This window comes from Pan paniscus, chromosome 12 (genome assembly GCF_029289425.2).
Source record: "Pan paniscus chromosome 12, NHGRI_mPanPan1-v2.0_pri, whole genome shotgun sequence".
Classification (NCBI taxonomy): domain Eukaryota; kingdom Metazoa; phylum Chordata; class Mammalia; order Primates; family Hominidae; genus Pan; species Pan paniscus.
The window spans coordinates 100,558,569-100,583,350 of NC_073261.2; the positions used below are offsets into that span (position 1 = coordinate 100,558,569).

Sequence of the window (24,782 nt, forward strand, 5' to 3'; positions counted from 1 at the left end):
AGGGGCCTCCTCCATGTGGTTCTTCTCTTTTCTCTCACACCCACCCCACCCCTCCTGCCAGGTTCCCCAGATGATCGGGCCCCGTGACAGTGAGTGTGGATTGATGAATGGGAGGAGGAGAAACTGGGATAAAGAGAGCCCAAGGTGGCCGGGTGCAGTGGCTCACGCCTGTAATCCCAGCACTTTGGGAGGCCGAGGCGGGCGGATCACTTGAGGTCAGGAGTTCGAGACCAGCCTGGCCAACATGGCAAAACCCCGTCTCTACTAAAAATACAAAAATTAGCTGGGTGTGGTGGCATGTGCCTGTAGTCTCAGCTACGTGGGAGGCTGAGGCAGGAGAATCGCTTGAACCTGGCAGGTGAAGGTTGCAGTGAGCCAAGATCGCGCCACTGCAAAAAAAAAAAGAGAGCCCAAGGAAGGGACCTGGAACCCACTCTGGGACAACCCCCAAGGATTCTGTTTGGTTCATCAAATACGTATTGAGCACTTGTTATCTGCCAAGCACTGAGCTAAGTCCAGGGACCCAGAGATATGAGTAAGATATGACTGCTGCCGTGAGGGAGCTCACAGGGGGGACAGCATGTAAATGAATACTTATTCTATTATGAGAAATAGTAGGAATATGGCCTGGTTACTGAGGGGGCCCGAAAGAGCAATTTCAAGGGGATCAGGGAAAATTTCCCAATGGTCAAGGTGTGTCTTGCAGAAAAAGTAGCAGTTTTCCAGTTAGATGTGGAGTGGGAGGAGGAACCCAGGTGCTTGTGAAATGCCATGGCCCATTGAGGGAGCTGGAATTCTTTTTTTTCTTTTTTGAGATGGAGTTTTGCTCTTGTTGCCCAGGCTGGAGTACAATGGCGTGATCTCGGCTCACCACAACCTCCGCCTCCCGTGTTCAAGCGATTCTTGTGCCTCAGCCTCCTGAGTAGCTGGGATTACAGGCATGTGCCGTTATGCCCAGCTAATTTTGTATTTTTAGTAGAGATGGAGTTTCTCCATGTTGGTCAGACTGGTCTCGAACTCCCAACCTCAGGTGATCCGCCTGCCTTGGCCTCCCAAAGTGCCGGGATTACAGGCGTAAGCCACCGCACCGGGCCCCCAGGGAGCTGGAATTCTTTTGGTGAGGCTGGAGTACAGAGCATACGCGGAGCATGAGTAGTGAGAGGAACCGGGAGGCCAGGCCAGCTCCCGGGGCCTGTCACTGCAGCTGACCTTGGATTTCATCCTGCAAGGAATGGAGGTCCATTCAGTAGTTTGAAGCCAAGGAGCAAGCATTCAGAGTTGTGCTGTTTTTTGTTTTTTGCGAATGAAGTCTCACTCTGGCACCCAGGCTGCAGTGCAGTGGCGTGATCTCGGCTCACTGCAGCCTCTGCCTCCCTAGTTCAACCGATTCTCCTGCCTCAGCCTCCTGAGTATCTAGGACTACAGGTGCATGCCACCACACCCAGCTAATTTTTGTATTTTTAGTAGAGCTGGGGTTTTTCCATGTTGACCAGGCTGGTATCGAACTCCTGACCTCAGATGATCCGCCCACCTCAACTTCCCAAAGTGCTGGGATTACGGGCGTGAGCCACCGTCCCCAGCCCAGAGTTGTGCTTTTAGTGGATCTGACTGGGTGTCATGTGGCAGAGGGGTGGAAGGGGACACTGAGGCAGCGGGGAGACCACAGCAGTGGTCCAGGAGAGTTGTGGGGGCTGCAATGAAGCCAGCAGGTAGCAGTGAGAATGAAAAATGGGGGGTGGTGGGAGCCGCACTGAGGAGCAGATTTGATGGCCTTGACTCACTGGCCAGATGCAATGGATGAGAGGCAGGGCAGGGATGAGGCGAGGCAGGTGAGTCGCTGAGGGTGCAGTGTAAGGGATTCTTCCCTCTCATGGTCCTGCAAATGCTGACCTGGAGTGTGAAGGAGGAGCCTAGGATGGGTTTAGGTCTGTGGCAAGGCGATGCGGTAAGAGGGGAGATCATTAACCAGGAGCGCAGGCGGCTGCAGTGTGGCAGCATGGACAGCCTCCAGGGCTCAAGGCCTCTTCCTCCTGCCTTGGCCTCTGAGGCTGTGTGGGGCTGGAATGAAGCTCGTGCCTCTCTGGCGGGCCCAACTTGCTCAGCGTCTTTGGGTGACAAAGCCTCACACAGCCCATTCCTTGACCTCCCGAAAGCCACTGTTAACCCCTGTCTGGCTGTGTTCCCAATGATGTGGCTCTTACAGGTGGTCTCCTGCTCCCCAAGTCTGACAGCACCCCCTGCTTTGAGATCCCTCAGGCAGGTCAGCTGTTTCCACTGGGAAAAATTCCAGTGGAGAAGCAGCCAGCTTTTTCCACTGGTTCAAGGTGATTTCAACCTTCCAGGAGGCCCATGATGAAGCCAGAGGACAACTGGGTACCCTGGGACAGCACCTTCTTCTTATTTTATTTTCATTTTCTAAAATTTCAAATCGGGCACCCCCCCAAACCAGAATAGGTTTTGAGAGGCTGCCGACAGCACCCTCTTGAAAATACATTTTATGTAGTCACAGTTTACACAAATCTGACATTATTTCAGCTTCAGATTCCAAAGCACTGACTAGGGGCTTTCACAGAGTGAGACTGGGGGTGCGAGGTTCGAATCTCTCCTCTTTGCTACTCAATAGCTGCATGGCCTGAGGCTGGTCATTCTCAATGTCTTCATTTATTAAATGGGGAGGAGAATAGTCCCTCTTAGGGGGGGATGGAAACCATGGTGTTTAAAGGCTTAGCTCAGCATCTAATAGATACTTAGCGCTCCGCAAATGTTTGCCAGCCATCCTGGAACATAGGTGGTGTTCCAATATTGTAGATGACAGACCTGAAGGGATTAATTTGCCCAAAGCCTCGAGGTAAGTGGGTAGAACCAAGTCTTCCCGGCCCTCTCCAAAGCTCCTGCTGTGCTGGGCCCGTGCTGTTCCTTCTTGCTGTGCAGTCTGCTCCCTTTGGCTTTTCTTCTGCTTTCCACATCAGCTGAAGATTTAGACCCTTTCCTGCTGCCTGTGTTGAGAGCTGTCTTCCTGAGTTGGAAGCCAGTTAGCTAAAGGCTGGGCTACCTGGTGACTGTATCTTATCTTTCCCAATCCTCAACACCAGCTGGGTCCTGGTTGCCAGGATTAGGTTGCCACCCCCATCCTCCTCCTAGCCCTGGTGAACCAACCTTTCCTGTGTACCCAAAGCAAACAGATCAGTTGCCCTAGATTCCCCGAGGGGCATCCTCTCTGCCTCCCTAGTGTTCCTGCTGACAGTAAGAGCCTTGTGCTGGGACCTGAGACACTAGAGGGGAAAACTCCATTCTCCCTGAAAGCCACAAGGCCCCATCTGGGACACATCTTGTGTCCACTCCCAGAAGGACCACAGAGCAGGGAAGCAAAATCTCTCCAGCTAGCAATGTTGTGGACCCTTTGCAAAGCCCACCTCCCAACCCCTCTGTGTCCCCAGGCCATGGAGAGCAAGCTCCTCATCGGGGGCAGGAACATCATGGATCACACCAACGAACAGCAGAAGATGTTGGAACTGAAGAGGCAGGAGATTGCCGAGCAGGTAGGGCCTCCAGGTGCCAGGTCCCCTTGGAGAGTGTGGCCTGCAGCTCATGTCTGGGAGGTGCAGGGCCGTAAACCATGGTGGACTCTGGATCTCTGGAATTACAGTGCTGAGAATCTCAGACATGCCACCCTGGGTCCCACAGGTCTACTAGCCCAGGGTCTTCCCTTTAGCAGGGGCACTGCTAGCTGGTGGGCGAGAGGACGTGATAGCTCTCCATAACATCAGCCTCCACAAGCCACCTGGTACTAATTCCTGGGCCTTCCACAAGGTGGTGTGAGTTCTTTGCCAACTGTATGACTGTTTCCCTAAATCATCAAGAATCACAATTTGTTGGTCTTACCAATCAACCATTACACTACTTGGGGAGGGGGTGAGGCAGCTTGGAAGGCAGTGTGATGTGCCTCCATCTGTGTGACTAACGCCTCTGGAGTAGGCCAGCTCTTAGGGGCTGGAGTCTCCATCCACATGGGGCAGAGCCTGGCAAAGGCATGGCCCTGGGAACTGAGAGGAGGGTTCCCAGGGGCTCTGCAGGATTGGGTGGGAGCAGTGGATGTGGGCCATGGGCCATGGTGAAGCCAGGTCCCGAGACAGGCAGAGTGAGCCAGTCCCCTGAGCTTTCCTGGCCCTCCCGAGTATGCACTGCTCCTTTGAGCCACACTGCCCGTCCTTGGCCTAGAAACGTCGTGAGCGGGAGATGCAGCAGGAGATGATGCTCCGGGACGAGGAGACCATGGAGCTCCGGGGCACCTACACATCCCTGCAGCAGGAGGTGGAGGTCAAAACCAAGAAACTCAAGAAGGTGAGACGCTGCAGCAGAACCGGTTAAGGTGTGCTGGAGGCCCAGCAGTCTCTGCCCAAGGGGTGTATGCTTCAGGGACTCCTCCCCATTTGGCTGGAACTGCTGAACCCCTGAGTGACATGGCTTGGCCTCGGGGGTGAGCAACAGGGGGAGGCAGGAGGCGGGGGCTGGGGGTGGAGTAGAGCCTTTTCTCCTGGGCCAGGGTGGGCTATGACAGACTGCAAACTCTGTCACTTGCAGTATCCAGCGTTACCATCTTCATGGTCCTGGGTGATTACCCCGTTCAGTGTCACCAGTGAGTCACAGTTGGGATAGCTGGGCCTGGAGCAGGGCCAGGGGAATACAGAGAGGCTGAGGAGGAGACTGGAACCCCGGGAAGCTCAGGTGGGGAGCGTAAGGCCCTCAAGGACATGTCAAGGGATGAGAATAGCCGCTCACCAGAACCCTGCAAAGCCCGTGGCAAGGGAAAGACATGTACATGTGAGGGGGGTCTAGGGCAGGAAGCAGCAAAGCTCTAGCTTGGATTCTGGGAAAAACCTGGAGGCCCTTCGGGGTGGGTGATGTGGCTGCCCAGGGGCAGGCCTGGCAGAGGCACTGCCACTGTGGCAGTTACCACGGACCCAGCCCTCAGTGGCTTTGGAGAGGAGCAGGATGGCCATGCTACCTCCACACTCCACTTTTGAAAGCCCCTGAAGAGACTGGAGTGGGTAGGGGTCACCTTCCAAACTCGTTCAGGCTTCCTGCTTCCTGAGCTGGGTCTCCAAATGAGCCCCGGGTCCTAGTTCCGGCTCTTCTATTGGCTGGTTGTGTGACCTTGAGCAAGTCTGTGCCTGGCTTCCTCATCTATGAAAGGAGGGTATTGGACCAAAAGGTCCCTGGGGTCCCCTCCCGTTTGAACATTCCACGATGCTGATAGCAGCTGAGAAAGAGCAGGCAATGGTCACAGGCCTCAGTGAAGGAGGGCGGGGCACCACTTTAAATAGCCCAGCCCAATTCGTGGTGGGTTGGGCACAGCGGGGAGTTCAGAAAAGGACCCCCAGCCTCATCCTGGGCTGAGTCGGTAGACTCTGAGCCTGCAGCCCTGTGGCCCAGGCTGGGTGACTGGGGCCTCGTTGCCACACCAAGCAGCCTCTGAGTGGCACCTGTCCCCACCCAGCTCTACGCCAAGCTGCAGGCGGTGAAGGCGGAGATCCAGGACCAGCATGATGAGTACATTCGCGTGCGGCAGGACCTGGAGGAGGCGCAGAACGAGCAGACCCGCGAACTCAAGCTCAAGTAGGGCCCGCAGCTCTTTTCTTCCCGGGTCCCCACAGCCAGCCATCATTACTCAGGCCTCTCCTCCCCTAAGGCCTCATCCTGACTGTCTCCTCTCCCATGAGTCCTTTAGGAATAAAATGCGTCTGAGGGCTGAGGGATGGGCCCACGTGCTGGAGTTTCTTCTACCTCCTCTGCCTGTATTTGATGAACCCCTCAAAATGGACGCTAGGTGCTGGCCAAAAGTAACTCCGAAGGCCCTGAGGCTACCATCTTTGCATAAGAATCAGTGATTTTAAATTTTTTAAAAATTATTTTTAGGGCCGGGCGCAGTGGCTCATGCCTGTAATCCCAGCACTTTGGGAGGCAGGTGGATCACCTGAGGTCAGGAGTTCGAGACCAGCCTGATCAACATGGTGAAACCCCATCTCTACTAAAAATACAAAAATTAGCCGGGCATGGTGGCGCGCACTTGTAATCCCAGCTGCTCAGGAGGCTGAGGCAGAATTGCTTGAACCTGGGAGGTGGAGGTGGCAGTGAGCCGAGATCATGCCACTGCAATCCAGCCTGGGTGACAGAGTGAGACAACGTCTCAAAAAAAAAAAAAAAAAAAAGGCCGGGCGCAGTGGCTCATGCCTGTAATCCCAGCACTTTGGGAGGCTGAGGCAGGTAGATCACGAGGTCAGGAGATCGAGACTATCCTGGCTAACACGGAGAAACTCCGCCTCTACTAAAAATATTAAAAATTAGCCGGGAGTGGTGGCGGGTGCCTGTAGTCCCAGCTACTTGGGAGGCTGAGGCAGGAGAATGGTGTGAACCTGGGAGGCAGAGCTTGCAGTGAGCTGAGATGGAGCCACTGCACTCCAGCCTGGGTGACAGAGCAAGACTCTGTCTCAAAAAAAAAAATTATTTTAAATTTGTTTTAAAAATTATTTTTTAAAATGTGTGTATATAGTAGGTGCATATATTAATATTGATGGGATACATTAGATTTTTTTTTTTTTGGAGATGGAATATTGCTCTGTCATCCACCCTGGAGTGCAGTGGTGCAGTCTTGGCTCACTGCAGCCTCCACCTCCCAAGTTCAAGCGGTCCTCTTGCCTCAGCCTCCTGAGTAGCTGGGACTACAGGCGCCCACCACCACACCTGACTAATGTTTGCATTTTTCGTAGAGATGGAGTTTCGCCATGTTGGCCAGGGTGGTCTCAAACTCCTGACCTCAGGTGATCCGTCCTCCTCGGCCTCCCAAAGGGTTGGGATTACAGGCATGAGCCACCTCGCCTGGCCACATGAGATGTTTTGATACAGGTGTGCAATGTGAACTAAGCACATCATGGAGAATGGGGTATCCATCCCCTCAAACATTTATCCTTCAAGTTACAATAATCCAGTTACACTCTTTAAGTTATTTTAAAATATACAATTTGCTGGCTTATACCTGTAATCCCAGCACTTTGGGAGGCTGAGGCAGGTGGATCACCTGAGGTCAGGAGTTTGAGACCAGCCTGGCCAACGTGGTGAAACCCCATCTCTACTAAAAATACAAAAATTAGCCGGGCATGGTGGCATGTGCCTGTAATCCCAGCTACTCAGGAGGCTGAGGCAGGAGAATCACTTGAACCCAGGAGGTGGAGGTTGTAGTGAGCCGAGATCGCGCCATTGCACTCCAGCCTGAGCAACAAGTGCAAAACTGTCTCAAAAAAAAAATATATATATATACACACACACACACATATATATACAATTAAGTTATTGACTATAGTCACCGTATTGTGCTATCAAATAAAAGTATTTATTCATTTTTCTATTTTTGTGTACCTATTAGAAGCAGTGATTTTTCAAGCTGCAGTATTTCTGTAGGGATCCTTTCCCCTTCTTGATTTTCCCCACCTCCACATTGCCTCTGCCTCTTTTTTTAAAATAAATAAATAATTAATTAACTTATTTTTTTTGAGACGGAGTCTCGCTCTGTCGCCCAGGCTGGAGTGCAGTGGTGTGATCTAAGCTTACTGCAAGCTCTGCCTCCCAGGTTCATGCCATTCTCCTGCCTCAGCCTCCCGAGTAGCTTGGGACTACAGGTGCCCACCACCACGCCCGGCTAATTTTTTTTTGTATTTTTAGTAGAGACGGAGATGGTGTTTCACTGTGTTAGCCAGGATGGTCTTGATCTCCTGACCTCGTGATCCGCCCGCCTTGGTCTCCCAAAGTGCTGGGATTACAGGCGTGAGCCACCACGCCCGGCCCCCTCTGCCTCTTGGCTTGTTGCTTCTAATCCTTCAACCCTCACATGCACCACGTGGTCTCTCGCTCACCCATTTTCCCATCATTCCTTCATTCCTGCTCCCAGGTACCTAATCATCGAGAACTTCATCCCGCCGGAGGAGAAGAACAAGATCATGAACCGGCTTTTCCTGGACTGTGAGGAGGAGCAGTGGAAGTTCCAGCCACTGGTGCCAGCCGGCGTGTGAGTCTCTAACCCAGCTGTCTGGGCTGGGGGACTTGTGGGTCCACTCCAGGTCGGGGCTGGTGAGGGGCCTGAGGCCTTGCCTGCAGGGAGACAGATGTTTTGTGGATTGGGGAAAAGATGGGGAGGATGCCCATGGGGGATGAATTTCTCAGGATCTAATTGTAGGGGTCTCTATGATGGAAGGGTGTTCTGGGAAAAAAAGTGTCTCATTGGCCTGGGATGCAGAAAATACCTTGTGAGGGATCTCGGGAGGGAGGAAGAGCATCTCAGCCTCTTGTCAATCCTAGCGAATGCTAACATCTGGCCAGGTCTGGTGAATATTCATTTGTCAGATGCCCGAAATAGCAACCACAGTTAATATTTGCCAAGCGCTACTGTGTGCCGGATGCTGTGCAAGACTCAGGAGACAGAAGATAAATTAGACATGGTCCGAGCTCACAGTCCAGTGGGAAATAAGTAATCAGATCATGATGTGATAGAGCTGTGATCCAATCTCAGTGCGCTCGCTCATCCGGGTGATTTCAGCATTTCCACCTGTTTCCATGTCTTAGCCCTTGGGTGCAGCTGCGGCCATTGGCTGGGTGTGTGGCTCCCTCTGCTGGTGGCCATGAAGAACATCCCAACAGAGTGAGGCCTTGCCCGGCTGAACCATGGGCCCTTAATTACAAATACATATATAGAGGTGCTTAGGAGGCTGGACACCAATGCACCTTCCTGGAGATTATTTGCTCTCTCTAGAATATTAATGTTAAAATAGGGCAAGAGTCTCCCTAAATCTGGGATGGGAAGCTAGCAAGAGGTCTACAGTTTCTCACTGAAGCATCAGATGCCTACTTGGTTATTTTTTTTTCCCTTTCTTCCTTTTCTTTTCTTCTTTTTTTTTTTTTTAACAACTATAGCTTAGATGCCTATTTGATCTTTCTTAAAGGCTGATTTTACTTAAGGTGATACCACATAAGTTTGTAAGTGGCAAGCACATGAATAGAGGACTTTTCAATGGTATTACTTTGCACCTACAATCCACCTTTCCAATCTAGGTAGAGATTCTCAATAGTACATCAGCTGTCATAGAGGTTTTCCACCCTGGCTGGAGCTAGAATACCTGCAGAGAGTCTGATTTAAAGGGTCCCAGGTCTTAGGTTTTGTGATTCTGCATTTGAAGCCAGGCTAGAAAACCACTGCTCCAATGACATTTGCCGGAGTTGGATGCTGGCGAGGCTTCGCTCTGAAGGGTTATCTTATGCTTAGAAAAGTTCTTTCTAGCCGGGCGTGGTGGCTCAAGTCTGTAATCTCAGCACTATGGGAGGCTGAGGCAGGTGGATAGCCTGAGGTCAGGAATTTGAGACCAGCCTGACCAACATAGTGAAACCCCATCTCTACTAAAAATACAAAAAAAAATTAGCTGGGCGTGGTGGCAGGCGCCTGTAATCCCAGCTACTAGGGAGGCTGAGGCAGGAGAATCGCTTGAACTCGGGAGGTGGAGGTTGCAGTGAGCCAAGATCACGCCATTGCGCTCCAGCCTGGGCAACAAGAGCAAGACTCCATCTCAAAAAAAAAAAAAGAAAAGAAAAGAAAAGGTCTTTCTGCCGGGCATGGTGCCTCATGCCTCATGCCTGTAATCCTGTAATCCCAGCACTTTGGGAGGCCGAGGCGGGTGGATCACTTGGCGTCAGGAGTTTGAGACCAGCCTGGCCAACATGGTGAAACCCCATCTCTACTAAAAATACAAAAAATTAGCCGGGTGTGGTGGCATGCACCTGCAGTCTCAGCTCCTGGGGAAGCTGAGGCAAGAGAATCACTTGAACCCAGGAGGCAGAGGTTGCAGTGAAACTTGCTCTTTCGCCCAGGCTGGAGTGCAGTGGTGTGATCTTGGCTCACTGCAACCTCCGCTTCCTGGGTTCAAACGATTCTCGAGCCTCAGCCTCCCCAGTAGCTGGGATTGCAGGTGCGTGCTACCACGCCTGGCTAATTTTTTGTATTTTTAGTAGAGACGGGGTTTCACCATGTTGGCCAGGCTGGTCTCGAACTCCTGAGCTCAAGTGATCCACCCGCCTCAGCCTCCCAAAATGCTGGAATTATAGGCATGAGCCACTGCACCAGTCCTTAGAAAAGTTCTTGAGTTTAAAGTTTGCAGGTGAAGGAATTTCTTTACATTGGATGTAGTAGTGCCAACAATGTGCTGAACTAGTTGTGGGATGGGAGAGGCATTGAGAAGGTGTGCATTAACTTTTGTTGTTGTTTGAGACAGGGTCTCACTCTGTCACCCTGGCTGGAGTGCAGTGGTGTAATCACAGCTCACTGCAACCTCAGCCTCCCCAGGCTCATGTGATCCTCCTCCCAGCTAATTTTTTTTTCTTTTTTTTTTGGTATTTTTTGTAGAGACAGGGTTTTGCCATGTTACCCAGGCTGATCTTGAGCTCCTGGGCTGAAGCGATCTGCCTGCCTTGTCCTCTCAAAGTTCTAGGATTACAGGCGTGAGCCACTGCGCCTGGCCACGTCAGCTTTTTATTTTGAAAACAAGAATTGCAAGAATAGTATAAAGAATTCTCATATACCCTTCACCAGATTATTAACATTTTGCCATATCTTGCTTTAACTTTCCCCCAACCACTTGAGATTAAGTTGCAGACATTTTGACCTTTTACCTGTACTTCTGAAGAATGAGAACATTCGTGTTCCACAGTGCAATGATCAAACTCAGGAAATTTTGTATTGTCACAATATTATTATATAGGCAATATTAAAATTTGCCAATGTCCTTTATGATGATTTCCCTCCCTCCCCACCTGCAGTCATGCATTTCATTTAATTGTCATGACCCTTTGGTCTCCTTTAATGTGGAACTGAGAAGGGATTTTGACTTGAGTTTAGCAGTTTCTTGCTTCAGAGGAATTTATTCATTTCTCAAAACACTCTGCAATTTTGACTTGACTGCCTCAAGCACATGATCCAGACTCAAAGTGTGGCGGGTGCTTTACCTGAAGTTAGAATGAGCTTTCTGCATAATGATTATGAATTTCCTTCCCTCCCTCCCTCCCTTCATTCCTTCCCTTTCTTCTTTCTTTCCCTTCCTTCCTTCCTTCTTTCCTTCCTTCCTTTCTTTCTTTCTCTCTCTCTTTCTCTCTTTCTCTTTCTCTCTCTCTTTCTCTTTCTCTCTTTCTCTCTTTCTCTTTCTCTCTCTTTCTTTCTTTCTTTCTCTTTCTCCCTTTCTTTATTTTCTTCCTTACTTCCTTGCTTGCTTTCTTGCTTTCTTTTTTCTTGAGTCTCACTCTGTCACCCAGGCTGGAGTATATAACTCACTGCAGCTTCCGGCTCCTGGGCTCAAGTGATCCTCCTGCCTCAGCCTTCTGAGTAGCTGGGGCCACAGGCATGCACCACCACACCAGCTAAATTTTTTATCTTTTGTAGAGACAGGGTCTCACTTTGTTGCCTAGGCTGGTTGTGAAGTCCTGGGCTTAAGCGATCCCCCTCCTACTGCCTCCCAGGGTTGGGATCACAGGCATGAGCCACCCCACCCAGCCTGGACTTCCCCTCCTTATTTATGTTATTTATTTATTTGTATTATTTTTGAGACAGAGTCTGGCTCTGTCTGCACTCAGGCTAGAGTGCAGTGGTGTGATCACAGCTCACTGCAGCCTTGACCTCCTGGGCTCAAGTGATCCTCCCACTCAGCCTCCCAAGTAGCTTGAACCAGCAAGCAGTCGCCACCATGGCCAGCTCATTTTTTCTTAAATGTTTTTTAAAAGTTTGCTTTCTTCCACCAGGTGTTCATGCCTGTAATCCCAGCTACTCTGGGGGCTGAGGCAGAAAGATTGCCTGAGCCCAGGCTATTGTAAGCTAGGATCATGCCACTGTACTCTAGCCTGGGCGACAGAATGAGACCTCATCTCTAAAAATTTTTTTTTAATTTACTTTCTTCCTTTTAAGTAACCCTTACTTCAACTGCAAACAATGTTTTCATTATGGAAAATTTAAATAAACATAGAAAGAATGAAAATTCCACCTAGCTAGTAGTACTGTTTACTAACAATTGGATATGAACTTTCCACCATCTTTTCTTTTTTTATACATAAACTTTTCTCCTTTTGAGAGTTAAAATGGTTTGTATATGCTGAAAAAAACCATTCACAGATTTTAAAAATTAAAATAGCTACCTTAAAACAGCATACTTTAATTAATTTTTACAGCAATACCTATAATAACTTTTTTTTTTTTTTGAGACAGAGTCTCGCTCTGTCACCCAGGCTGGAGTGTAGTGGCGCTATCTCGGCTCACTGCAAGCTCCACCTCCCGGGTTCACGCCATTCTCCTGCCTCAGCCTCCCGAGTAGCTGGGACTACAGGTGTCTGCCACCACACCCGGCTAATTTTTTGTAATTTTAGTAAAGACAGGGTTTCACCATGTTAGCCAGGATGGTCTTGATCTCCTGACCTCATGATCTGCCCGCCCCGGCCTCCCAAAGTGCTGGGATTACAGGCGCAAGCCACTGCGCCGGGCCCCTGTAGTAACTTTTTAAAAAGAAAGAAGCTTGCTAGAATACAGATCTTTCTTTACTGTGTAAATGTTGCCAATTTCTAGCCCATTGTCTTTTTTACCCTGATCTTCTGCTTTAAAGGCAAGTTTGTGCTCTTTATTAAAGGGTTCTAATGTATGTCTCCAAAAGCTCTCTGCTCTTGTTGCCCAGGCTGGAGTGCAATGGCACAATCTTGGCTCATTGCAACCTCCACCTCCCAGATTCAAGCAATTCTCCTGCCTCAGCCTCCCCAGTAGCTGGGATTACAGGCGCCCACTACCACACTTGGTTAAATTTTTTTGTGTTTTTAGTAGAGACAGGGTTTCACCATGTTGGCCAGGCTGGTCTTGAACTCCTGATCTCAGGTGATCCGCCTACCTCGGCCTCCCGAAGTGCTGGGATACAGGCGTGAGCCACTGCGCCCAGCCTTATTTCTTTTTTTTTTTGAGATGGAGTCTCGCTCTGTCCCCAGGCTAGAGTGCAGTGGTGCGATCTCGGCTCACTGCAACCTCCACCTCCCAGACTCATGTAATTCTCTAGCTTCAGCCTCCCGAGTAGCTGGGATTACAGGTGCACACCACGACACCCAGCCAATTTTTTGTTTTTGTTTTTGAGATGGAGTCTAGCTCTGTCGTCAGGCTGGAGTGCAGTGGCGCACTCTTGGCTCACTGCAACCTCCGCCTCCCGGGTTCAAGCGACTCTCCAGTCTCAGCCTCCTGAGTAACCGGGATTACAGGCATGTGCCTCCACGCCCAGCTAATTTTTGTATTTTTAGTAGGGACTTGGTTTCACCATGTTGGCCAGGATGGTCTCAAACTCCTGACCTCGTGATCCGCCCACGTCGCCCACCAAAGTGCTGGGATTACAGGCGTGAGCCACCGTGCCCGGCCTAATTTTTATATTTTTACTAGAGACGGGGTTTTACCATGTTGGCCAGGCTGGTCTGGAACTACTGATCTCAAGTGATCCGCCCACCTCGGCCTCCCAAAGTGCTGGGATTATAGGCACAAGCCACCTCACCTGGCCCCCACCTTTCCTCTCTGTGATTCTTCCCACTGTCCTTGAGCAGGGAAAGTTGTGAAAAGAGAGTCAGTTCTTTGCCAGTGGAAAACTGGAAAACTCTGGTTTTTCCTCAGAAGCTATTTGCTTTATTTTTATTTATTTTATTTTATTTTATTTTATTTATTTTTTGATACGGAATCTCGCTATGTCACCCAGGCTGTAGTGCAGTGGCATGATCTCAGCTCACTGCAACCTCTGCCTCCCAGGTTGAAGCAATTCTCCTGCCTCAGCCTCCTGAGTAGCTGGGATTACAGGCACCCACCACCATGCCCGGCTAATTTGTTTGTATTTTTGGTAGAGACGGAGTTTCGCCATGTTGGCTAGGCTGGTTTTGAACTCCTGACCTCAAGTGATCTTCCTGCCTCGGCCTCCCAAAGTGCTAGGATTTACAGGCGTGAGCCACCACGCACATCCAAAAACTATTTGCTTTAAATTTACCTCCATAGTGTTAAGTTGTATTATTTTGCTGTTGTTGAGATGGAGTCTCGTCTGTCACCCAGGCTGCGGTGCACTGGCACCATGATAGCTCGCTGTGTTGCCTGGGCTGGTCTTGAACTCCTGGCTTCACGCTAATCCTCCCACCTAAGCTTCCCAAAGTGCTGGGATTACAGGCAGGAGCCACTGCATGCAACTGGCCTTAAATTTTATTCTTTTTTTTTTTTTGAGATATTCTCACTCTGTCACCCAGGCTGGAGTGCGGTGACACTATCTTGGCTCACTGCAACCTCCACCTCCTGGGTTCAAGCAATTCTCATGCCTCAGCCTCCCAAGTAGCTGGGATTACAGGCTTGAGCCACCGAACCTGGCCTTAGTTTTATCCTTTGTAAAGGGACTACCCAGACCAAGAATTGAACCCAGGCTGCAGCTGTGAAAGGACAGGATTTTAACTACCAGACTATAAAGTAGAGCAGCTTTTATAGTGTTTTCTTTTCCAAGATTCTTTGCAAAGAATTAGTCCTAACACACGCTCATTATGCCCATTAATTTAAATCTGCATATAGTTGCTTCCACATTGCATTTGTAAGTTTGTGTTGGCAACTCTTCTAAATGAACACCAATTGGACAGTGTTCCCTTAAATTTTTTTTTTTTTTTGAGATGGAGTTTTGCTCTTGTTGCCCAAGCTGGGGTGCAATGGTGTGATCTCGGTCCACTGCAACCTCCACCTCCCGGGTTCAAGTGATTCTCCTGCCTCAGCCTCCTGAGTAGCTGGGATTACAGGTGCCCACCACCACGCCTGGCTAATTTTTGCATTTTTAGAAGAGGCGGGGTTTCGCCATGTTGGCCAGGCTGATCTTGAACTCCTGACCTCAGGTGATCCACTCACCTCAGCCTCCCAAAGTGCTGGGATTACAGGCGTGAGCCACAGTGCCCGGCCTCCCTGAAATTCTTATATTGAAAATTTAAAGCTATAAATAGATTTACAAGGTTTTCCGAAATTATGGTCAAGTATATTCATGACTTAACCATGCTATTTTATACAGAATATGTTTGTACCTGTTCAGAATAAAGACCAAGTACAACATATGTGAAGAAAATATGCAAATACATCTGGGTAGGGTAAAAGGCAATTATAGGCTGGGTACAGTGGCTCATGCCTGTAATCCCAGCACTTTAGGAGACTGAAGCAGGTAGATGGCTTGAGCCTAGGCATTTGAAACCAGCCTGGGCAACATAGCGAGACCCCATCTCTACAAAAAAATACAAAAAGTTAGCCAGGCATTAGCACATGCCTGTACTCCTAGCTACTTGGGAGGCTGAGGTGGGAGGATTGCTTGAACCTAGGAGGTTGAGGCTTCACTGAGCCGTGATTATACCACTTTACTCCATCTGGCCTAGTCAACAGAGTGAGACCCTGTCTCACACACACACAAAAAAAAGGCAATTATGATTTACCAATGTTCTCTACTACACTTAAATACAAATTATATGAACAGTAATTACAGAATGCTCTAATATAATAAAGAATTCCAAGAAATAAATTACTTCAAAACAGTTATTAAGAAATATCAGGTAGCTGGGCACGGTGGATCACACCTGTAATCCCAGCTACTTGGGAGGCTGAGGCAGGGGAATCGCTTGAACCTGGGAGACAGAAGTTGCAGTGAGCCGAGATCATGCCATTGCACTCCAGCCTGGGCCACAGAGCAAGACTACATATCTATGAAAAAAAAAAAAAAGAAAGAAAGAAATATCAGGTAATCATGAATATATTCTTTTCTTTTTCTTTTTCATTTTTTTTTGTCACTGTCCACTTTGCTATGTCTGATGACTGCAATTTGCAGTATTTAATATTTATTTGAGAACTTTAAAAAATACAAAAATAGAAAAGGCAAGTAAAAAATTGTTCTAGGATTTTTTTTTTTTTAGATAGAATTTTGCTCTTGTTGCCCATGCTAAAGTGCAATGGCACGATCTTGGCTCACCCCTACCTCTGCCTCCCAGGTTCAAGTGGTTCTCTTGCCTCCGCCTCCCGAGTAGCTGGGATTACAGGCATGTGCCACCACGGCTGGCAAATTTTGTAATTTTAGTAGAGACGGGGTTTCTCCATGTTGGTCAGGCTGGTCTCGAACTCCCGACCTCAGGTGATCCGCCCACCTCGGCCTCCCAAAGTGCTAGTATTACAGGCATGAGCCACCGTGCCCGGCCAGTTCTAGGATTTTTTATATGAAACAAGTTTTTTAAATTACTCTTTTTAAAGCCAAGATAAGATGGTTAGAATAAAGTAAAAACAATTCCACGGTCATTGAAATCCCAGTTGTGATTCTGACTTAGCAGAGAGACCCTGGTGGGGCACAGTAGGGGGCAGGGAGCTGCTGGCCTGGATCTCTGAGGTCATCTGCCCCATGTCCCTCATTTCACCACAGAAGGTTGAGGGCAGGGAGGTCCTTGAACAAGGCAGCTTTCCTCATTTCAGGAACCATGGGGTCTGAGGCTACAGCTGTGAAGCAAACTTCTCCACTCCCCAGAGAAAAGGTCCTTTCTTCAGCATTGGATCCCACCACTTGCCGCATCACTTAATTAGGGCTAAAAACAAACAGAAAAGTTATTTCTCTCCAAAGCATATTTAACTAATTAGGGCGTTGTTCCATTTGCTCAACTCAAGTGTGGAATATTTTGCTTTATTTCGGCCTGTGGTATTCTGGGGATGAGAACACTAAGAGCTGCTCGAAGTGAGAGGAAAAAACATTGTTTGTAAGAAATTACCTGAAGTCATGCTGTCCCATTAGAAAGCTTCTGTTCAAAAAACATTCTTCCTCCACCTACTCCAGCTCTAAGCATCCATCCCACCCTCTGACCGGTGCCTCTCTCTCAAACAAGGAGTTGTCAGGCAACTCTTGAGAAATATTCCTAATCAACTTATTTTGGAAGTTTAGCCCTTTCTTTTTTTTCTCTACCATCTCCATGTAGCCATTATTTGATATAAAATAATATAAGGTGAGGTGCCTTCCACAGTCATAATCTTGTATAATATTAAAGTTACTTTAAAAAACATTTTTGCACTGGCACGGTGGCTCACGCCTGTAATCCCAGCACTTTGGGAGGCCAAGGCGGGCAGATCACCTGAGGTCGGGAGTTCGAGACCAGCCTGACCAACATGGAGAAACCCCATCTCTACTAAAAATACAAAATTAGCCAGGTGTGGTGGCATATGCCTGTAATTCCAGCTACTTGGGAGGCTGAGGCAGGAGAATCGCTTGAACCCAGGAGGCAGAGGTTGCAGTGAGGCAAGATCGTGCTATTGCACTCCAGCCTGGGCAACAAGAGCGAAACTCCATCTCAAAAAAAAAAAAATTTTTTTTTTTTGCAACTAGGTCTAGCAATAAATATTTTACAAGTACAACCTTTTATTTTTAGTTTCTCATAATAGACTGTCGCCTAAGCTGGAGTGCAATGGCGTGATCTCAGCTCTCTGCAACCTCCGCCTCCCAGGCTCAAGCGATTCTCCTGCCTTAGCCTCCCGAGTAGCTGGGATTATAGGCATGTGCCACCATGCCCAGCTAATTTTTGTATTTTTAGTAGAGACAGGGTTTCTCCGTGTTGGCCAGGCTGGTCTCGAACTCCTGACCTCAGGTGATCCGCCTGTCTCGGCATCCCAAAGTCCTGGGATTATAGGCATGAGCCACTGTGCCCAACCTAGATTTTTACATTTTATTTAATTTTTATCTATTTTTTTGAGACAGGGTCTCACTCTGTCACCCAGGCTAGGGTGCAATGGCATCATCTTGGCTCACTGAAACCTCTGCCTCCCAGGCTCAAGCAATCCTCCCACCTCAGCCCCCTGAGTAGCTGGGACCACAGGTACATGCCACAAGGCCCAGTTAATTTAATTTTTTGAGACAAGGTCTCACTCTGTTGCCCAGGCTAGAGTGCAGTGGCACAATCTTGGCTCACCTTCTTGGCTCAAGTGATCCTCCCACCTCAGCCTCCTGGGTAGCTGGGACCTCAGGCTTGTGCCACCATGCCTGACCAATTTTTTATTTATTTTAGAGATGAGGTCTCACTACATTGCCCAGGCTGGTCTTGAACTCCTGGACTCAAGTGATACCCCCATCTCAGCCTCCCAAAGTATTGAGATTACAGGCGTGAGCCACCACACCTGGCCTAGACTTTATTTTTAATTGTGTTTAGGTAAAATTGTCTTCTTCTTTTTTTTTTTTAAATAGAGACAGGGTTTCACTATGTTGCCCAGGCTGGTCTCCAACTCCTGATGTCAAGCAGTTCACCCACCTCAGCCTGGGATTACAGGTGTGAGCCAGCCCCACAAAATTGTCTTCTAAAGGGTTATATATGTGACAGTATCCATACCCTGTGGTTTATGGTACACAAAATTCCATTGCAACTTTAGCCCTTTGACCTTTGTAACCCCAGCCACCCTAGATTATTTTCTTTGTTTCTTTTCTTTCTTTTTTTGAGACAGGGTCTCACTCTGTTGCCCAGGCTGGAATGCAGTGGCACAATCATGGCTCACTACAGCCTTGACCTTCTGGGCTCAAGTGATCCTCCTGCTTCAACTTCCCAAGTAGCTTAGACCACAGTACAGACATGGACCACCATACCCAGCTAATTTGCTTTCATTTTTAGTAGAGACGGGGGTCTCACTATGTTGCCTAGGCTGGTCTTGAACTCCTGAGCTCAAGTGAACTCCTCCCAAAGTGCCGGGTTACAAGCGTAAGCCACTGTGCCCAGCCCCTAGATTCTTTTTAAAGGCATCGTGGTGCAGTAGAGAGAGACTAGACTTTGGATTTAGAACATTCTGAATTTGGCCGGGTGTGGTGGCCCACGCCTGTAATCCCAGCACTTTGGGAGGCTGAGACGGGCAGATCACCTGAGGTCAGGAGTTTGAGGCCAGCCTGGCCAACATGGTGAAACCCCGTCTCTACTACAAATACAAAAACTAGCCGTGTGTGGTAGTGGGCGCCTGTAATCCCAGCTACCCAGAGGCTGAGGTAGGAGGAGAATCGCTTGAACCTGGGAGGCGGGGGTTGCAGTGAGCTGAGATCGCACCACTGCACTCCAGCCTGAGCAACAGAGCGAGACTCAAAAAAAAAAAAAAAAAAGAACATTCTGAATTCTAGCCCCTGCTCTGCCACTTACTAGTGGCCTTGAGTAAGTTTTTTTCTGTTGTTTTTTTGTTTTTTGAGATGGAGTCTCACTCTGTCGCCCAGGCTGGAGTACAGTGGCGTGATCTCAGCTCACTGCAACCCCCCACTCCTGGATTCAAGCGATTCTCCTGCCTCAGCCTCCAGAGTAGCTGGGATTACAGGCATACGCCACCATGCCTGGCTAATTTTTGTATTTTTAGTAGAGATGGGGTTTCAACATGTTGGCCAGGCTGGTCTCAAACCCCGGACCTCAGGTTATCCACCCGCCTCGGCCTCCCAAACTGCTAGGATTACAGGCGTGAGCCACCATGCGCCTGGCCTTGAGTAAGTTTTTTTAACCTCTCTGAACCCAAATTTTTTCATCTGTAAAGTGGGGATAACAATATGTACCTTGCAGGACTGTCAAGGTTGAAATGAAATAATGTAAGGTTCCAGGCCTGTGCCTGGTGCAGAGGAGATGATCAATGAAGAGTTGCACTCACACTGATAAACCAATATTCTAATTATGGGGACTCTGGAGAAACCGGCCTGCTCTATCCCTTAGAAGTGCCCTACAAGGGCAGTTTGACTTTATGTTTTTGTTTTAGATGTTGATTTTTTGTTAAACTGCCTCTGGGTTTATTTTATTTATTTATTTATTTTCATTTTTATTTTTTTGAGACAGAGTTTTACTCTGTCACCCAGGCTGGAGTACAGTGGCACGATCTCGGCTCACTGCAACCTCCACCTCACAGGTTCAAGCGATTCTTGTGCCTCAGCCTCCTGAGTAGCTGGGATTATAGGGGTGCACCACCATGCCCTGCTAATTTTTGTATTTTATTAGAGGCAGGGTTTCAATGTTGGCCAGGCTGGTCTTGAACTCCTGACCTCAGGTAATCCATCTGCCTCGGCCTCCCAAAAGTGCTGGGCTTACAGGTGTAAGCCACCTCGCCCAGGCTCTGCCTCTGGGTTTAAAGAGAGAGTGTTTCTTGCTATAAATAGAATCAGGAAAGAAAGTTAAACTGGTTTTGTCACAGAGGCAAAGTTCACCCCAGTAAGAACATTCCTAGCTCTGCGTTGAGTCCCTGGATTTCTTCACAGACCTGTGAGAATTGAAGACAGTGTGAAGCAGGGAGCAGTTGCAGCTTCCCAGGCGGGTCGGGGACAGCATGGAGGGGAAATGGGAAGGCTGAGAGTTCAGACAAGCAGGGCAGTGGAACAAGGTGGACAGATGGCCTGCCAGGAGAAAGCAGCCAGATCGAAGAGGAAAGCCTGATTGTCAGTGTTGAATGCACAGGAAGGAACTAGAAGGAAACACACCCGATGATGTCGGATGCCTGCTTTCAGAACAAGAGGGGGAGGCCAGCCGCGGGGGCTCACACCTGTAATCCCAGCACTTTGGGAGGCCAAGGCAGGTGGATCACTTCAGGCCAGGAGTTCGAGACCAGCCTGGCCAACATGGCAAAACCCCGTCTCTACTAAAAATACAAAAATTAGCCAGATGTGATGGCTCTCACCTGTAATCCCAGCTACTTGAATCTGGGAGGCAGAGGTTGCAGTGTGCCAAGATCTTGCCACAGCACTCCAGCCTGGGTGACAGAGTGAGGAAGGGAGGGAGAGAGGGAGAGCAGGAAGGAAGGAGAGGAAGGAGAGGGGAAAGGAAGTGATCAAACAGCCAGGAAAGAGAATGATGTCAACCCCTGAGATGGAGCTGAGAGATGACTTTTTAATATTAAAGGAGAAAAAATGATAGTAGCCAATTACAGAGGGAGGGTCCTAGGAGAACGCGTCAGATGTACTGCACGCAGGATAACTGTGGTTGTGGGGCCCTGCTGGGAGGGGTGCTTAAAGGGAGGGGTGCGTAAACGCAGACCCAGGCCTCAGCTCCGGGCTGCCAAAACCTGCTTTCTACAGAGGATCAATCATGGAAAGTAGGCCTGGGGCAGAAGAGGGAGCCGATGGGAAGGTCGGTGCCCCAATTACAGACTCCCTTCCCCCAACCCTTCTCTCCCACATGCCACCCAGAATAGCCCTGGCATCTTTATTGGGTCAGGCTGCCAATTTGCGCTGATCCGCTGCTCACCCAGCCCTGTCCCTCTGTCCTGTTCCCAGCGCCTGAGCTTTCAAAGGCACTCACTGGCCCATCTGTTCTGGCCCAGTGTCCTCCTGAGAGATGATACTAGAGTCCTTGGGGGGAACCCCCACCCTGTGGCATAGAATGAGGTGTTGCCCGATTCAAAAATTTCACAAAATAATTTTTTTTTTTTTGAGACTCAGACTCACTCTGTCGCCCAGGCTGAAATGCAGTGGCACGATCTCAGCTCACTGAAACCTCCATCTCCCAGGTTCAAGCAATTCTCTGAGTAACCTCCTCAGTAGCTGGGGTTACAGGTATGTGCCATGCTCAGCTAATTTTTGTATTTTTGGTAGAGAGGGGGTTTTACCAAATTGGCCAGGCTGGTCTTGAACTCCTGACCTCAGGTGATCCACCTGTCTCGTCCTCCTAAAGTGTTGGGATTACAGGTGTGAGCCACTGTGCCCAACCACAAAATAATAATAATTTTTTTTTTTGAGACAGAGTCTCGCTCTGTCACCCAGGCTGGAGTGCAGTGGCATGATCTCGGTTCACTCAACCTCCGCCTCCCGGGTTGAAGTGATTCTCTCACCTCAGCATCCTGAATAGCTGGGACTACAGGTGCATGCTACCACACCCAGCTAATTTTTATATTTTTAGTAGAGTCAGGGTTTCACCATGTTGGCCAGGCTGGTCTTGAACTCCTGACCTCAGGTAATCCACCTGCCTCAGCCTCCCAAAGTGTGGGATTACAGGCGTGCCGTGAGCCGCCACGCCTGGCCAATAATAATTTTAAAAGGAGTATATGGGAAGATTCAGATTCCTAGTCTCTCCCTAATTGCATGACCTTGGACACAAAAGGCGCTGCACCTCCCTGAGCCTCAGTCTTCTTTGCTCTATCCACACCTCCGGAGGTTGTTAAGTTCAGATGAACTGTGTAGAAGCACGTTGTAAAGAAGTTGCCATTTTCCTAATTTTCCCACTCCCCTCTTAGAGGGGATGGCTCTGCATTTCCAGCAGCGTCTGCAGCAGGACTGTCTCCTTGCTGCCACTGCCACTGAGGCTGCCTCTCCTCACGGGCACGCCTCCCGGCATCCTGTAAGCTCAGCTGCAGACCCAGCTGGGGCTTCTGGAGCCTTATCTTTCCTTGTTTTCATCTACAGAGAGGGTCAGCAGGGACCACTAATGGGGTACGGCACCTTTTTATATGCATCATAAACTAAACCACAAGAATGTTATTTCCCATCACTGCCAGCTGCAGAAGGCAGCCATTGTTCTGTGGGCCCCTGCACAGCTTGTTCTGCTGTTCAAGGACAGAATGTCCTAAGCTTTGAGTTACTCGGCCTGTTTCTTCTCCTCTTCCAACTGTCGCCTTTTGACTTTTATCCTTGCTCATTTCATTTGTATCCCCACTTGAAATTAGCAAGTGGAATTGAAAATAAATCATAATCACAGCTGCCATGTGTTAAGCCCTGTGGCGGGCGTACTGTGCTAAGTGCTTGTCTTGTTTAATCTCAGAAATTCTGTATGATAGGGATGATATATCTGAGGCTCAGAGATAGTAAGCCACTTCCCCAAGTAAAAGAGCTTGAAGGGGCAGAGCCAGCATTCAAACCCAGGTCTGCCTTACTCCAGAACCTGTGTTCTTTTATTTTTTTAAATGGAAGTAGCTTTCTTGTTTTCTTTCCTTTCTTTTTTCTGTTTTTGTTCAGGGTAGTAAAAGTATTTTAATAATCCATCACACTCACCAAATTGCTGAAAGTGAAAAGCACTCAATGAGCTCTCTAGGATGTAGACCAATGGAAACTTCCATAAGTGTAACCACTTTGAAAAGCAATTGACAATATCAAGTAAAGCTGAAAATCCACATACCCTGCAATGCAACACTTCCATTCCTGGATCCATACCCCAGGGAAAATGTTAAATATAAGCATGAAAATACCTTTAGAAGTGTTCACAGCAGCATTCTTTACAAAACTGGATGGCAGGCATACAGATACATATTTCCTGTAGATGTTTGAACTAATTAATTAGTATAAAGTTATACATATTCATTGTAAAAAATTTTTTGAGATATTGCAGAAAGGCAGAGAGAAAATAAAAATCACCCATAATCACACAATTCAAAGATTATAACTGTCAACATTTTGTTGAACATCTAGACTTTTTCCTAAGCAGACACACACACACGCATTTCCTTAAAACTGGCAAGGTATGCTGGCTTATGCCTGTAATCCCAACACTTGGGGACACTGAGGCTGGGGGATCACTTGAGGCCAGGAGTTTGAGACCAGCCTGGACAACATAGCGAGACCCCATCTCTACAAAAAATTTAAAAATACAAACAAAAACTTCATCTTTTTATTTGCTCTTTTATTAATATATTGTGGCAGTCTTTCTGCATGTATGTAGAGCCACACACACATTTTTTTGTTTTGGTTTGGTTTTTTTTTTTTTGAGACTGAGTCTCACTCTGTTGCCCAGGCTGGAGTGTAGTGGTGTGATCTTGGCTCACTACAACCTCCGCCTCCCGGGTTCAAGCGATTCTCCAGTCTCAGCCTCCCGAGTAGCTGGGACTACAGGTGCGTGCCAGCGTGCCTGGCTAATTTTTTTTTTTTTTGTATTTTTTTTAGTAGAGATGGGGTTTCACCGTGTTAGCCAGGATGGTCTCAATCTCCTGACCTCGTGATCCACCCACCTTGGCCTCCCAAAGTGCTGGGATTACAGGCGTGAGCCGCTGCACCCGGCCGAGCCACATAAAAATTTTATTGACTACATAAAGTTCCTTCATAGGACTGAATAGTAATGTAACTGAGTCCTAATAATTTAAACAACCCCATTTTGGTTGTTTCTAATTTTTTGCAGTTGTAAATAATGCTTCAGGGCCAGGCACAGTGGCTCATACCTAAAGTCCCAGCACTTTGGGAGGCTGAGGTGGAAGGATAGCTTGAGGCAAGGAGTTCAAAACCAGCCTGGGCAACAGAGTGAGACCCTGTCAAAAAATAACAAAATTAGCCAGGTGTGGTGGCACCTGCCTGTAGACCTATCTACTCAGGAGGCTGAGGCAGGAAGACTATTTGAGCCCAGGAATTTGAGGCTGCAGTGAGCTATGATGTTGCCATCACACTCCAGCTTGGGTGACAGAGCAAGACTCTGTCTATAGAAAAAAAAAAGGCTTCAGCAAATACCCCTGCATGTAAATTTTTCTCTTTACCTCTGATTATTTGCTTAGTGAAGTTCCTAGGAGGAGAAATTTGGGTCAAAGAGTATGCATTTAAAAATTTATTATTATTATTTTTTAAGACTGAGTCTCACTCTGTTGTCCAGGCTGGAGTACAGCAGTGTGATCTCAGCTCACTGCAACCTCTGCCTCCCAGGTTCAAGTGATTCTTATGCCTCAGCTTCCCAAGTAGCTGGGACTACAGGTGTGAGCCACCGTGCCCGGCTAATTTTTGTATTTTCTGTAGAGACGGGGTTTCACCATGTTG

At 48.5% G+C, this 24,782-nt stretch overlaps 1 protein-coding gene across 2 annotated transcripts in view; it reads left to right on the plus strand.

The window, feature by feature from the left end:
- The window catches only part of KIF3C (kinesin family member 3C), a 54,917-nt gene that overhangs the window by 21,697 nt on the left and 8,438 nt on the right, over positions 1–24,782 (plus strand). For both annotated transcript variants that reach the window (XM_003827053.5, XM_008952420.4), the window contains exons 2-5: positions 3,438–3,539; positions 4,219–4,341; positions 5,498–5,616; positions 7,943–8,059. In XM_003827053.5, the coding sequence (XP_003827101.3) occupies positions 3,438–3,539; positions 4,219–4,341; positions 5,498–5,616; positions 7,943–8,059 (461 nt within the window). The remainder of the gene's footprint in view (positions 1–3,437; positions 3,540–4,218; positions 4,342–5,497; positions 5,617–7,942; positions 8,060–24,782) is intronic.